The sequence below is a fragment of the Neopelma chrysocephalum genome, unplaced genomic scaffold (assembly GCF_003984885.1).
Source record: "Neopelma chrysocephalum unplaced genomic scaffold, ASM398488v2 Primary Assembly neopelma1_141, whole genome shotgun sequence".
In the NCBI taxonomy this organism is placed as follows: Eukaryota; Metazoa; Chordata; class Aves; order Passeriformes; family Pipridae; genus Neopelma; species Neopelma chrysocephalum.
The window spans coordinates 836,402-850,806 of record NW_020897803.1 but is presented as its reverse complement, the minus strand read 5'-3'; the positions used below and the strand labels follow the sequence as shown (position 1 = coordinate 850,806).

General features: G+C 54.9%; 2 protein-coding genes and 2 non-coding genes across 4 annotated transcripts; 3 read left to right on the top strand and 1 right to left on the bottom strand.

The window, feature by feature from the left end:
- Nucleotides 1-457: 457 nt before the first annotated feature.
- Nucleotides 458-5,796, top strand: RPS3 (ribosomal protein S3). The gene is made up of 7 exons (XM_027699759.1): nucleotides 458-590; nucleotides 1,417-1,547; nucleotides 1,749-1,842; nucleotides 3,068-3,162; nucleotides 3,779-3,966; nucleotides 4,926-5,121; nucleotides 5,725-5,796. Exons 1-6 carry the CDS (start codon nucleotides 561-563, stop codon nucleotides 5,117-5,119), a joined length of 732 nt encoding a protein of 243 aa, XP_027555560.1. The 5' UTR covers nucleotides 458-560; the 3' UTR covers nucleotides 5,120-5,121; nucleotides 5,725-5,796.
- Nucleotides 3,338-3,485, top strand: LOC113975642. Its single transcript, XR_003536865.1, has one exon. It is a non-coding gene; the product is annotated as a small nucleolar RNA SNORD15 (small nucleolar RNA).
- Nucleotides 4,511-4,658, top strand: LOC113975641. Its single transcript, XR_003536864.1, has one exon. It is a non-coding gene; the product is annotated as a small nucleolar RNA SNORD15 (small nucleolar RNA).
- A 1,351-nt stretch (nucleotides 5,797-7,147) lies between the features above and the next one.
- SERPINH1 (serpin family H member 1) lies at nucleotides 7,148-13,466 on the bottom strand. Its single transcript, XM_027699758.1, has 5 exons — nucleotides 13,336-13,466; nucleotides 10,127-10,734; nucleotides 9,817-9,915; nucleotides 9,211-9,443; nucleotides 7,148-9,055 (listed from the first exon to the last, which is right to left on the bottom strand). The coding sequence occupies exons 2-5, from the start codon at nucleotides 10,707-10,709 to the stop codon at nucleotides 8,753-8,755; spliced, it is 1,218 nt and encodes a 405-aa protein (XP_027555559.1). The 5' UTR covers nucleotides 10,710-10,734; nucleotides 13,336-13,466; the 3' UTR covers nucleotides 7,148-8,752.
- Nucleotides 13,467-14,405: the final 939 nt, after the last annotated feature.

The window sequence follows — 14,405 nt, the reverse complement described above, 5'->3', positions numbered from 1 at the left end:
TTGGGTAGAAATTATTGGCTGTATGGGCGGGGAGGCCCTGACACGGGTTGCCCAGAGAAACTGTGGCTGCCCCTGGATCCCTGGAAGTGTCCAAGGCCAGGTTGGAGCAACCTGGGGTAGTGGAAGGTGTCCCTGCCCATGGCAGAGAGTGGGACTGGATGATTTTAAGGTCCCTCCCAACCCAAAGCATCCTGTGATTCGTGGGTAACAGCACAGCATCCTCTGAACAGCAACGATCGGGCAGAGTGGGTGTAAACCCGGGATGATAATACATGATGTTATGTGATATGTGATGTTATATCATATTTATTATATTCATTGCTGACTCTCGTGTCCGTTTACACCGGGTTTAGACCCCCGTTTAACCCCGGTTTAGCGCGCCCAGCCGAACCTGGCAGGGCGGGCGCACCTCCCCAACATGGCGGCGCGGCAAAGACTACAGTTCCCATCGCCCCCCGCTCCTCCCCACGTGACCGCGGCCGGCCAATGGTGTGCGGCGGAGGGCGGATATAGCCCGGGGGGCGGGACCGGTCCCCCCTTTCGGCCGGGCCCGGCTCAAGATGGCGGTGCAGATCTCCAAGAAGCGCAAGGTGAGCGCGGCCGCCGCGCCCGCCCCGACCCTCCGCGGGCGCTGCCGCAGCGCCGGGGGAGGTCCGCGGGGCCGGCGGGGCGGGGGCACGGCGGCGGGTTCGGCAGGATGGCGGCGGATGCGCGGGGATGGCGGCGGATGCGCCGCGGCGGCCCCGGCGGGAACATGGCGGCGGGGTGTGAGGGGGCGCTTCCACACGGCCCGGGATGGGGCCGGGACACCACGGACCTGCTCGTTTTCCCCTTTTCAGTGGGGAGAGTTTGGGGTTGGTGGTTCTGTGGGCCGGGAGGGCCTGTCCTGGGGAGGGAGGGAGCGAGCTTTGGGCTGTCAGGAGTGTCCCTGTGGGGCTGGGGAAGGGATGTGGCCCCTCTAATTCCTTAATTTATGGACGAATTAAAGCACTGACACGGGGCAGCAGCGAGCTGCGGTCCCAGGTGGAGGGTGGCTGTGGAGGGGGTTGGTGCTCCCGCCCTGCCAGGCTCCAGTGGGTGCTGAGCCAGGGCTAAATGGGCTCTAAACCTGGTGTAAACGGCCACGGTGTAAATCAGCAGCGAATGGAATATAACAGACCATTGATAGTTCACCCCGGGGTTATACCCACCCTGCCAGTCAGAGGATCCTGTGCTGTTCTCCAGGAATCCCAGGATGGTTTGGTTTGGGAGGGACCTTAAAGATCATCTCATTCCACCTATACCAGCCACCTACTAGGAGTGCATTATCCCTGGGAACTTCAGGAAGAAGTTCTCTCCGTGGGGGGAGAGACTGCCAGGCAGCAGGATGGTCCTGGGGGTGCAAAGAGCTTCACTTTGTCCGTTTGTGTGTCTCAGTTTGTCGCTGACGGGATCTTCAAAGCCGAGCTCAACGAGTTCCTGACGCGGGAACTGGCTGAGGATGGATACTCCGGCGTGGAAGTCCGGGTCACTCCCACCAGGACTGAGATTATCATCCTTGCCACCAGGTAACTGAGCTGCTGCTACTGCCTCACAGGGGCTGAAACTTGAAGTAGGAAATGTTGCTGCAGGAAAAAGATCCCAAAGTGATGTTTATTGACCCAGCAGTGTAGATCGCTCACTGAACTGAGACGCTCTGGAATTCTTTGGGGCTGGTTCCAGGCTCACCTGGGGACACTTCTCTCAGTTGTGCCGTTGTTTTTTCCCAGGACTCAGAACGTCCTGGGGGAGAAGGGGCGCCGGATCCGGGAGCTGACGGCGGTGGTGCAGAAGAGGTTTGGATTCCCCGAGGGAAGCGTTGAGGTAAAACTGTCTGGGTTGGAGCAGCAGGAAGGGGGTGCTGCAGTTGGATTTATTTAACTGCAGTTGGATGGTGTTTAACTCAGAAAACTGTGTGTGGTACCTGGCCCCACAAAACACTCCATCACTGAAGTACAAAATGCTTTTTTGCTCCTTGTGGTGTTTTTAATGCTGTCCCTTCAACTCCTTTTCTCTGCTTTCCCAACAAGGAGGATGCAGATAAAACTTTGTAAATGCACCTGTAAATATTTTGTAGAGAGCGTTGTCCCAGTATTGAGGTGAGAAGGCTAAATCCGCAGTGTATTTCTTTATTGCTGTTACCCTTATCAAATTATAATGCTTCTGTCCTTACAAAGAAACAGTGCAGAAGGATCTTTGAAAAGTAGAAGGTAATTTCTCTTAATGTTTGAGATGATTCCCTGCTATTTTTAGAGGGGTTGGACTAGTCCTTTAAAGGTCCTATGCAACCCAAACTGTGCTGTGATTTCATTCCATAAAATCTGCTGCTCTAAAACAAATTAGGGAGGGAGGGAGGGGGAATGTGTGTTCTGGGGTGGTGCTCACACGTATTCCTGCTTGGCCAGTGTTGCTGGATCACATTATACAGGGGAGGTTGCTGATTGTCTCCAATTTGTTATTCCCCACACATCACATTGGGAATAACGAGTTGGAATGTCCGCTGCTTCTGGACTGTCAGACCTCATTCTCTTTGAGATCTCGGATTTGATACATCTCTCTCTCCCAGCTTTCCAGAATCAAAGGGGTTTGGTTTTAATCCTTAAGCAGACTTCCCTGGGTGATGTGTTAAACAGAGGAAACCCAGTGATCCCTTCTGTTCTGGGGCTGTTTGGAGCAGCAGCTCTTTAACACTGCACCATGGATGTTGGAATGGCTTCCCATGGAGTGTCTCAGCCCTGCCAGGATAAGAGACAGACAGCCAGGGATTCTGGGAGTGGAGTGTCCCAGGGTGAAACCTGTGCCTGGAAATGTGGCAGGACTGACTGCCCTGGGGTGGAGGATGGGGCAGGGAGCAGAATGTAACTCCTGTGTTAATGTAGAAGTGTCCCAGGCCAGGCTGGACGGGGCTTGGAGCGACCTGGGCTAGTGGAAGGTGTCTCTGCCCGTGGCAGGGGGTGGAGTGAAAGAGTCTTTAAGCTGCCAAGCCATGGTGTGGTTGTGTGATGTGGTGCCTCCAAGGCAGCCTGCCCTGAGCTCTGTGTCCCCACAGCTCTATGCAGAGAAGGTGGCCACCAGAGGCCTGTGTGCCATCGCCCAGGCCGAGTCCCTGCGCTACAAGCTCCTGGGAGGTCTGGCCGTGCGACGGTGAGTGCAGCAGCTTACACGCTTACTTCTAGCAATTACCTCTTTCTGGCATAAAAGTTGCAGGCTTGGGAGTAGGTGAGATTGCAGGTTGTCTGCCTGCCTTAAAGCTTGCATTTATCCCTTTGTGGAGGAGCGAGGCGGGGGTTCAGGTGACAGTGGCCCTGCTCTCAGCTCCCTTCGGTGATGAGCCGATGACGAGTCAGATGCAGGTGGCTCTGCCTGAGGTACCTCTGTGGGGTCACGTTCTGTGATGCTGCATGAGGCCCTTCAAGCAGGAGCCTCCTGTCACCAGTGGATGATCTGGAGGCATTTGTCTGAGAAGGGACAGGGTGGATTGTCCACCCTCAGCTATGGAGCCGTTTCTGTGTCACTGTCCCCGCAGCCTTACAAGTCACAACAGTTTACTTAAGCTGGGCTTCACAGTACTAAAACGGTGTGGAGATTTTTGCTGCTTTGCCCAGCACTTGACAGAGCTTTGGCTGCAGAGCTGTGCCTTCAGAAGGCTTTTTGCAAGCTGAAGTTGAAGCGGGATGGGCAGTGCTTGGAATTGTGGTCCCAGATCCCTGTGGATGTGGGCAGTGGGCTCACGGGGGGTGGCTGTTCCCTGTCCCTGCAGAGCCTGCTACGGAGTCCTGCGCTTCATCATGGAGAGCGGGGCCAAGGGCTGTGAGGTGGTGGTGTCTGGGAAGCTCCGAGGGCAGAGGGCCAAGTCCATGAAGTTTGTGGATGGCCTGATGATCCACAGTGGAGACCCCGTGAACTACTACGTGGACACGGCCGTGCGTCACGTCCTCCTGCGGCAGGGTGAGTGCCACTGCCAGCTTCACTGGCTTCCTTCCCAAACTGCTTTTGGGAATGGGCAGTGGAGGGGCCTTCAGCAGCCAGTGGAATTTCGGGTGGTCATCCCAGAGCATCCACTTCTCTGGTGGTGGGGTTTGAATGTTTCCAGCTGAGAACGAGGCTGTAGATTTTCCAGGTACTCTCGCTTGAGCCCTGGGGCCTCTGAGGTAGGTAAGAAATCAACTTATAAATGAAACACCTATAAGACTTATAGAAACTATAAATGAGACACCTATAAGGGATTAAGATCTGTTGGCAGTTTGCATCCTGGCTTTCCTGGCTCCTTGGGATGGGCAGAGAAAAAGTGGATGCAACAAAAAGGGCAAATGCCAGCCAGTTTTCCCCCACAGCTGTGCCCTGGCAAGTCTTCCCAGCTAAACCTGCCTCCTCTTGCTCTTCCCCCTGGTAAAACACAAATGACTTGTGCATCTTAACTGGCTCTGGGGTATTTAATTGCAGAATTCCTGGCATGGGGATAGAGCTCAGCCAGGGCTGTTCCCCACCCTCCCTTCGGTGATGATCCGATGACGAGTCAGAAGGGATGACCCTGTGTCACTGCAGCCCTGTCAGTGCCACGTTCTGTGGGGCTGTGCTGAGGCTGCCTTGGCCAGGGTGTCCTGCTCATTGGATGATTCAGAGGCATTTGTCTGAGAAGGGATGGAAAAAACTCAGTGGAATTGCCTGGGAAAACGAGCTGAGTTTAGAACCAGGGTGAGGATGAGCTGGGGGTACAGCTACAGTTCCAAGCCGAAAGGAAACTTTGGATCTTGCCTGTGTTTAAATTCCTCATAGGTACTCCTGATGTAAATTCCCAATAATAAGATTTTTAAGCTATAGCATGTTTGTGTTACAGTGTTGGCAGGAGATACTTTGTGACCTTGGTGCTCCTCCGTGTCAATGTGTTGTCCTGTCCCTCTCTGCAGGAGTACTGGGAATCAAAGTAAAGATTATGTTGCCTTGGGACCCAAGTGGAAAGATTGGCCCCAAAAAGCCTCTGCCAGACCACGTCAGCATCGTGGAACCCAAAGAGGAGATCCTGCCCACCACCCCCATCTCAGAGCAGAAAGGGGGCAAACCAGAGCAGCCAGCCATGCCTCAGCCTGTGCCCACTGCCTGAGGGTAAGTGCCTGCAGGCTGGGGGAGGGAGAATCCAGGTGGGAAAGGTGCCCTGCCACCTGTCAGGCAGCTGGGATTCTGGGAAGACAGGCTGGGTTGGGTTTGAGCAGTGCCCTGGATGAAGGGGATGTGGTTTAAGGCATGTGGCAGAGCAGCTTCAGGGGAGAGGAGATGATGAATCTGAAAGGGAATATCCCTGTCCAAGTGCCCTGTTCCGTGTTGTACAGCATGGATTTGGGAATCTTGGGTCTCAGTTGGAGTGACTTGGGACATACATTTTTGAGAAGGGTTTGGATGTGTTAAAACCCCCAAATAGCCCCCTTTCCCTGGGATCCAGTTTGGGATAGTCTTGGAAACCATCAAGCACAATGTGTAGGCTGGTTCTACATGTAAGGAAATAATCCCAGTTTGAAATCCTGTTTAAGGAATCTGACTGGCAAGATCTGCCTCAGTGGGAAAAGTGGGATCACTGGCCAAAGTGCAGGAAGGGAGAAATTCCATGTAATTTGGAAACTTGGAGCCTGTTTGTTTGTTCCATGTTTGAGGTAGGACAATAGTTATGGAGAAGTTTGGCACCAGCTCACTCTGTTTTGTTCTTTGTTGTAGGGTTTGTCCCATGTGGAACCAGAAGCTTGGCTGTCCTGAAAACATCTCTTAATAAAATCACAAAAGACAGTGTTTGTGAAGGTGCTTTTTCTTTTTGTGCAAGATACACTCCAGGAAAACCTTGCTCCCACTTTTGGTGTGGAAGGAATTCTGTTGCATTTCTTCCAGCTTGTTCCTTATGGGATGAACTTCACCAGCTCCTGATCCAAAGTGGGGATAAAATGCTGATTTTTAGGCAGAGCTGGAGCAGCAATTGGTGTTTAGAGGGTCATGAGTCACAAGCATTCCATGAACTGGAGTACAGACAACTCTTCCCTTCCATTCCAGTGCCTTATCCAAGGTTTCCAGAAGGGGGAGCTTTTTCAGGAATATCCGAGGGAATTACAGTAGTTTGTACCTTTCTGGCTTCAGTTGAACTATTATTATATTCTACAATTAATGCTTTTATCACCTCTGTGTATCCATGGCCCCTGTCACTGAAAAGATGTGACTTCCCCATTATAGGATCTTCTCTATTCCTTACAGGAACAGATGCAGCTCCTTTTAGGGTCAGGTAATTTGGGATGGGAATATCTGGTGGAAGTCTGGGGCAGGAATGGGAAGGGACCCATCACAAGAGGTGATGCATGTGCATGATCAAGGTGCTGTTTAGATTTTGAGGAATTCAGAGCCTGGTTGTTGCATTAACAAAAATTGTACCAGAAACTTTGTTGCTTTCACAGCCAGATTTCCATTTTCAGGAGGTTTCTTTACAGGAAATTAGGAACTGGAATTCTGCTGGTGTCAGGAACTGGGCTGTGTGGCAGAAACAAGATGTGCCTTCTCAGGGTGTGAGTGAGTCTCATCTCAGGTTTTTTTTTGCACACCTCTCAGTGGAAAGCTTGAAATATTTAGTAGTAAGTAATACCAGCATTAATGATTTATTTTCTTAAACTTGAATTTGGAAAAAAATCTGGAAATATTCAAGGTGGCAGATGAGCTTTGTCACTTTGGAGGAGCAGGAAACGTGTGAAAGCTGGGAGAGCTGAAGCAATAAAGAGTGACACAGCTTTGCATGTTGTCTCTAAATTCTTAAACACCCCAATCTGCTGGAAATTATCCCATAATAGTCAAGGTGATGTTTTCCCTAGGGCAGAAACCCCTGAGGATTTAAAGCTGCTTGGAAGGTGAGCTGGGGGGTCAGATGAGCTCAGGGAAGCTTTTAATTTCTTTTCAATATTGCTGTTCCAGGGTGGATGTTGGATCCAAAGATATTGGATACTTTCAGGAGAAAAAAAATTCCCAGTGCAGTGCAAAGCTGACCTGCTAAAAGTGTTCCTTCTTCAGGATTGTCCTGTCATGGGAAGTGTTGCTGTGCACTGAGGGTAATTTTTGTCCAGGTATGGCAAGGAACCTCCCCAAGTTTATTTTAAACTGCCAGAGATTCATTGAAAAAAAGTTTTATTGCAAAATTACACATTTATGTCACTGTGTGGCACAAGACCAGACAATTAAAAGCCCTCACACACCTGCATCCACACGATGCAAATAATTCCCAACATTCCCTGCCTTGCCCACCCCTCTTACCCCCCCTCCCCATCCTCCAGAACCTTCTACAGCATGTGGGGTCAGTGCTGACTCACCGGGAAGTGTCCAGGCTTCCTGGGCATTGGATGCATCCCTGGGATTGCCTCCTGCCTCCCACCACAGTGGGGAAAGCTGGGAATATGCAGTATTGGGCTTCTAAGACAGCAAGGAAATTAGCAGGGAAATAAAAATCCAGCAAAGCCACGTGGTCGCTCCGTGGTGCTCCCAAAGAACTGGCACTGCCCTTGGGATGCACAGAGTTCCCTCCTTCCAATAATCTTATTTGCCACGTGAGGTGTGTGAGGTCATGGCAAGGCTTACCTGGAATGCCGGTGGGATATTACAATATCCCTTAAAAAGAAGTCAGGAATAGCCTCCAAGTCTAGGCTGGCTCAGGCTGTGACACTTCAGGCTAATTATCAGCCATAAATATAATATAAATACGTTTGGGTTTGAGCCTGCCCTCACCCAGGCCAGCAAACAGGGAGCTAAAACACCACGGAGCTGCAGCAGAGGAGCCTTGGGAAGTCAGGCAAGGGCAGCTCCCAAGCTTTGGGTTCAAACAAGGAAAAGCCAGCCAGGAGAGCCTTGGCTCAGCCCTGATCCGAACTGGGATCACCCTCACAGTGGGAACTCCTTCCCAGCCCTACCTGCTGATGCAGGAGCACCAAGAGAGGTGGAGTTCTGGGCCTGCTACAGGGTGTTCAATCCCAGGGGTGATCCCTGGAGAGGTGGAGTGTTGAAGGGACCTCAGGTTTATTTTCTAGGAGTCCAACCTGCCCTTGGGCCTCTCCAGGAAGCGTTGATCCCAGCTGGCTTTGGTGTCCTACCTAAGGCTGACCTGCTGTGGGTGCAGCATCCAGCACTCCCCCAGCCTGGGTTAGGCAGGACAGAAGGGCACAACTCCATAAAACCTCCCTTCTCCAGCTGGCCCAGCCCTGCTCTGCTCCCAGGGCCCTGGAGGGGCTGGACTGCACAACTGGCCCTCAGTGCTCTGCTGCAAAGCACTAAGGAGAGAGGAGAGAAGCAAGAAACAACAGCAAAGCCTCCAGAGCAGTGCCATGGGGCATCCAAGCAGGAGAAAAGCGAGTGGCAGGGACACAGAAGCATTTGGGAGGGGAGGTGGTTGCAGCAGGAGGCATAACTAGTGCAGGGAGGAGCTGGGCTTCAACCTGGACATCTCCCTGAGGATGCCAGTGCCCTTCCACTGCCGGTGACCCTCTTGTGCCAGGCTCCCCTGATCCTCTCCGGAGGTGGGTTTGTGCAGCAAGGATTTGGGGGGGGGGTGAGGTAAAGTGTCTGCTGGTTCCTCGTCACAACGCACCCTGGTCTGAATAGCACCCATGGTTCGAGAAGGATACAAAAGAGTGTTGCCCCTTGTTCGAAATCGCCCGCTAAAAACACACACAAACCAAAGCTCTGGGAGAAAACAAAAAAACCCACCAAAAAAACCGCCGACCCGCTACAACTCATCCCGCATCTTGTCACCCTTGGGCCTCACGAGCCGGCCGATGAAGAGGATGGAGTTGGTTTTAGTGTCCCTGATCATGAAGATGAAGGGGTGGTCGGCGTAGAACAGCTTGGGGTTCCTCATCTCCTCGCGCCCGTAGATGTCGGCGTCGTAGGGGTTCCCGTCCGTGTCCCACTCCAGGGCGGCCGCGTGGAACACATTGGACAGGTAAAGGTCCTTCTTGCCGGAGATCTTGGACAGGTCAGCCTTGGTTTTGTCAATGGCTTCTGTCAGGCCCAGGCCACCCAAGTGTTTCTAGGAGGAGAAGAGGGCTGAGCCACCCTCCCGGAGGTGACACAGCACAACCCTTCCCAGCCACGACTGCTGGGAGGGGGATCAGGCACGGACAACCCATCCCGCTGTCTTCTCCCCATCCCAAAGAACTGCTCTCCTTAAGGATCCCCCCTTACCTGAAGGTCATGGCTGACTTCCAGGACAACTTTTGGCAGCGAGATGGCCACTGATCTCTTCTTCATCTTGCCAGCCCAGGTCTTCAGCTGCTCCTTGTTCAGCAGTTTCTCAACCCTCTCCAGAGGCTCCACGTGGTTTGGCATGATGAAGATCATGCTGGAGAGCTTGTGAGCAAGGGGCATCTCCACCACCTGGAGCTTCTCTGTCTCATCATCATAGTAATTGTAGAGACCTGGAAACCAGGAGGAGGAAATGGTGAGATGTGGAGCAGAGGTGAAGCTACACAAACCTTGTGAGTTCACCCTGGACTTTCCCTGACCAGCAAGGGAAGTGAGTCTGGACCATTTTGGGAACTGGCCCAGCATTATTAGAGTTGGCTGTGACTCTCACTGGCGTGATGAGCCAGGATTTGTTCCCCACAGCCAATAGTAAACATGGATTCTCTGCTCACAGGAAGATGGAATCTGCAGAACAAACACATCCTGCTTTGTTCTGACTTATTCCCATGGGGCCAGAAAATCTTGGAAGCAGTTGGAGAACTGGGCAACGGAGCAGCAACGAGTGTAACTCTGGTGGGTTTTGGCGTGGGGCAGGTTTGCACTCACCTGTGCGGTGCATCATGGGCACTCCCACGGTGTAGGAACGGGTCACCATGAACCCACGGTTGTCCACCATCTTATGATGGAACTTCTCATCCCAGTGAGCTGCAGGAGAGAGAGAAATCCAGTAAGAAAAGGGAATGGGGGGTAATTTCACGCTCTGACAAAGAGCCTCCGGTGCACCCAGGATTTGCCCACCTTCCCTTTGGGCTGCTGGGTGATCTTTAGGGCCCCTTCCAACCCAAACCCTTCTTCTGTGGTTCTTTGTTGGCTCGGGGTCGGGCCCCTCGTGCCAAGACCCGAAGGCAGAACTTACGCTTGAAGAACATGGCGTTGACAATGAGGGCCCCGTCCGTCTTCTCCACGTCCTTGGTGACCTCGGGCAGCTTCCCATCCGTGGTCTGCGCCGCCCACTCGTTGATGGACTTCAGGGCGCTCCTCTTGTCGCGGAAGTTGATCTTGGAGTGCTCGTAGTTGTAGTGCTTCTTGCTGCTCTTCACGAAGTCGTCGGCGAAGTTGATGGAGGCGGGGCCGTAGAGGCGGCTCCCGATCTTCCAGGTGACGTTGCGGGCGGTGCTGTTGCTGACCTCGTTGAGGAGCTCGGAGAGCCCGCTGTGCACGTACTCGTCGTTCAGCTTGTCGGCGCTCAGCACCGCCTTGGCCTGCGACGCCGTGCCCGCCTTGCCCCCGAGGGACACGAGGCCCAGGGAGGAGGCCACGACCACGGGGGACAGCAGGATGTTCTCCATGTCCTTGTCCTTGGCCATGGCGTGGTAGAGGTTGAAGGCCAGCGTGGTGCTGCGCTCGGCCAGCGTGGTGGCCTTGTCGCTCAGCTTCCTGTCCTCCGAGGGCACGGCCGCGGCCAGGCCGCACAGCGCCAGCCCCAGCACCATCCACATGGCTCCGGCTGCTCCCAGCGCCTGCCTGGCAAGAACAACTCACCATCAGCACCATCCCAACCCTGCCTGGAGCACTCAGAGATCCCAGAGGAAAACCCGCTCCCTGGGTCCAGCGACGGGCACGGCACCAAGGCTCCCCCTGGGCCGCAGCAATCCCAAGTCCACAGCGGGATTTCCTCTGTGCAACAACGAATCCTCGGGAGTCCTGCTATTCCCAGCCTGTGCATTTGGAATGGGAGCTTCCTTACCAAGGAATTTGACTGCATTACTATTCATGGACTGAAAGAGGGGCCGGGGAATGGAAGCAACAGGTATTTCTGAGGTGATTCCAACAGGACAAGGGGGAATGGCTTTAAACTGGAAGAAGGCAGGTTTAGATGGGATGTTGGGAAGGAATTCCCGGCTGTGAGGGTGGGGAGGCCCTGGCACAGGTTGCCCAGAGAAGCTGTGGCTGCCCCATCCCTGGAAGTGTCCAAGGCCAGGCTGGAGCAACCTGGGATAGTGGAAGGTGTCCCAGCCCATGGAAACCTCTGCCCTGGTCAGGGAAAGCTGGAAGCAGGATGTTTCTGCTGCTCAGGGGCCACACAGCAGAGCTGCCCCTTGATCCAGGGGTATTGCAACCAGCCACAGGGACTGTCCCCTCTTGGACCAGCTGGTCCCCAAGTCCTCAGCCTCCTTGGCACTAGATGGAGCACATGAGCTTCCACCAGGCCAAGTCAGAGGAGTTCCTCAGAGAAGATCCAACACTGCCTGCTCAGCTCTGGTGGATTTAGTTTTGCCTGTACAGCCCTGCCAGGGAGGTCCCGGGGCAGAGGGAGGTGGTGGACCCTCATTTTCCACACCAGAGCTCCCGCCTTGGGTAGAGGCATCTCATCCCAATGTAGGGGATGAGCAAGGGCTCCGAGCCACCAGCTTTGCTAAATCTGCAGCCTGCCCAGCCCTAAATGCCTGAAAGCTCTTTGGAGCTCATCCCACCTGCCTGCAGGGCTATAATGTGTCCTCAATACCTCCCCTCCCTCCTGCCGCTCCAGCAAACCTTCCTGATGGCAGCTCCTCGGGGCTTAAATTCCACCACCTTCAGCTTTTGGGCGAGGACAGACAGGCTGTGCCCTGCCCAAGGTTACAGTGAAGTTTCTTTTCTCGGTGCTCCTCTCCTCCCACCCTGCTCCCGGCCAGCTCCTGGTGCGGGGACACAGGGAAGGGCTGCAGAGGGGCAGCTCCAGGGTTAAAGGCTCCAGGGCAGGAAGCGAAGGGCCCGCTGGGATTCCAGATGGAAGGAAACACGCAGCACAGCCCCGGGCACAGAGTGCGCAGCTGCACCGGGGAGCCTCTGCCAGAGTGGGAATTACGTGGCCTCGGAGAGGGAGGCGGTTCCAAGCCTAAAATCCCCTTGGGAGCAAGCCCTCCCTTGCAGGGAACAGCCATCCCGGCCACCTACAGAGCAAAGAGTCTGTGCAACAGGCTCCAAGCTGCCCCTGACACGCTTTGAAAGCGCAAACACGCCTAAAACCTTCGGCTTTTTATTTCCCTTTGATTTCTAAAGATACCTTGAAACTCTTTCATAGTGAGGTCAACGTTTGCCTTTTTCATTCTGAAAGAAAACAGATACATGGAGTAGTTCTCTTGCGAGCAAAGGGCGGCCCATCCTCAGCTTAAAAAAAAGCCTCGTTACTTCAGAGACGGGCGACAAATTTGGCCCCGAGCTCTGGGCTGTGCCCGGTGACGCGGCCCCGCGGTGCCAAGGCGAGAGAAACTCTGCCCATTCTTGGAGATTATTGGGGGATTCACAACCCAGGGTGAAAACCGAGGGAATCCGGGGAATGCACGCGGCCAGCGACATCCTCTCTCCCGCTCGCACAGCCCAGCCCCGGGGGGACGCCCAGTGCCAGCGTGGCACTGCAGAGACCTCCCGTGGCATTCCAGGGACCTCCCGTGGCATTCCAGGGACCCGCTGTCCCGCAGGACCGGGAGGTGCCATCGCCCGGGAGAACGGCCAGAGGCACCCGCCCCGTTTGCCCGTTTGGCGAGCAGGACAAAGGCACACAAAGAAAGGCCGTCCCCGTGTCACCGCAGGGATGTGACACTTCCCCAAGGCCAGGCTCGGTCCGTCCCGGGCAGAGGCTGCGGGCAGAGCGCTCCTTCCCAGGCTGGGCCGGTGCCCAGGGTCCCGCAGGCTCCCAGGCTGAGCAGGAGCAGGGGCTGGACGCTCCTCCAGCACCATCGCGCCGAACCAAAGCTTCCCTTTATCTCCCCTCTCTTCCCTTTCGCCACGCCCTGAAAGTTTCTCCCGGCTGCACGAACCAGGGGTGCAGCTCCGCTGGAAGCAAACTGGAGGTGATGGGGGGGGGGGGGGGTTTATAACATATTTTATATTTCTCAAAAAACCCGAGCCAGCTCACGGGGGAGTCTGTACCCTCCCCTATCCCCCCCTTCATCCCAATGCAACTTTTTCCCTCCATGCACCCCGTTCTCCCATTCACTCCCTTTTCCCATGCAATATCCCCCCTCCCCCCGATTTTTTTTTTCCCAATAGGGCCAACCAGGAGGATGCAGGACCCCAAAATCCCCCCCATCCTGCTGCAATCCCCGCCTGCCAGCCCCGGGTCCCCCGGTCCCCCCCACTTACCTTTGGGGTCGGGACGCGGTTCCGCTCGGCTCCCCTGTGCACCTCCCGGGCCGGCGGAGGGGGTTTATAAGGGGCCGGGGAGAAACTTCTGGAAAGTTGGGAAAACCCTCTCAAAAAAAGCTCGGGAGGGAGAGGAAGGGGAGGATCCGTCCCGGCTCTCCCGACCCGCCGCCAATGGCGAGGGAGCGCCGGCCCCGCGGCCGCCGAAGGGGGGTCCGCAGGGATGGGGGGGATGCGCCGGCCCCGCTCTGCCCCTGCCCGTCCCCATCCAGGCCCCGCAGCAGGGATTTGGGAAGCTGTTCCCTGCCAAAACGGTGCTTCTGCGTTTTTACGGGGCTCTGGTCCCTCTTATTTCCCTCCCCGGCATCTCCTGCAGCTGCATCGTTGCTGGCACTGAAGGTGGTGATATATTGAATGTTTTTTTGGGGGTGTCATCACCCACGAAGTCAGGGGTGATGCAAAGGGCTTCAGCCACGAGCAGAGCAGTGACGGGCACTTAATGTTTAACATCTGTCCCTGGCTCAAGCCACATCCTGCCATCTGAAATGTCCCTCTCATTGGTGACACCCAAAAGAGAAGAAGAGGCTCCAGGGAGAGCTGAGAGCCCCTTGCAGGGCCTAAAGGGGCTCCAGGAGAGCTGGAGAGGGACTGGGGACAAGGGATGGAGGGACAGGACACAGGGAATGGCTTCCCACTGCCAGAGGGCAGGGATAGGTGGGATATTGGGAAGGAATTCTTACCTATGAGGATGGTGAAGCCCCGGCACAGGTTGCCCAGAGAAGCTGTGCCTGCCTCATCCCTGGAAGTGTCCAAGGCCAAGCTGGAGCAACCTGAGCTGGTGGAAGGTATCCCTGCCCACAGCAGGGGGTGGAACTGGATAATCTTTAAGGTCCCTCCCAGCCCAAATCATTCTGGGACTCAATTATTCTGTGGAGACAACCTGCATTCACTTCCCAGGGACCTGAGGGCCAAAGCAGAGGCACCTGGAGAGCTCCCTCCTATCCCTGTATCCCTCAGAGGCTGCTTTTCCATCCCTCTCCCCACCTGCACTCACACCCAGCTCTCCTTTT

Bases quoted from the DNA above. Each gene is read 5' to 3' on its own strand.
- RPS3 (XM_027699759.1), top strand. From the start codon at position 561: ATGGCGGTGCAGATCTCCAAGAAGCGCAAG. The intron at 591-1,416 runs GTGAGCGCGGCC...TGTGTGTCTCAG, and splicing joins AGATCTCCAAGAAGCGCAAG to TTTGTCGCTGACGGGATCTT. The intron at 1,843-3,067 runs GTAAAACTGTCT...GTGTCCCCACAG, and splicing joins TCCCCGAGGGAAGCGTTGAG to CTCTATGCAGAGAAGGTGGC.
- SERPINH1 (XM_027699758.1), bottom strand. From the start codon at position 10,709: ATGTGGATGGTGCTGGGGCTGGCGCTGTGCGGCCTGGCCGCGGCCGTG. The intron at 9,916-10,126 runs GTAAGTTCTGCC...TCTCTCCTGCAG, and splicing joins CAACGCCATGTTCTTCAAGC to CTCACTGGGATGAGAAGTTC. The intron at 9,056-9,210 runs GTAAGGGGGGAT...TTCTCCTCCTAG, and splicing joins AAGTCAGCCATGACCTTCAG to AAACACTTGGGTGGCCTGGG.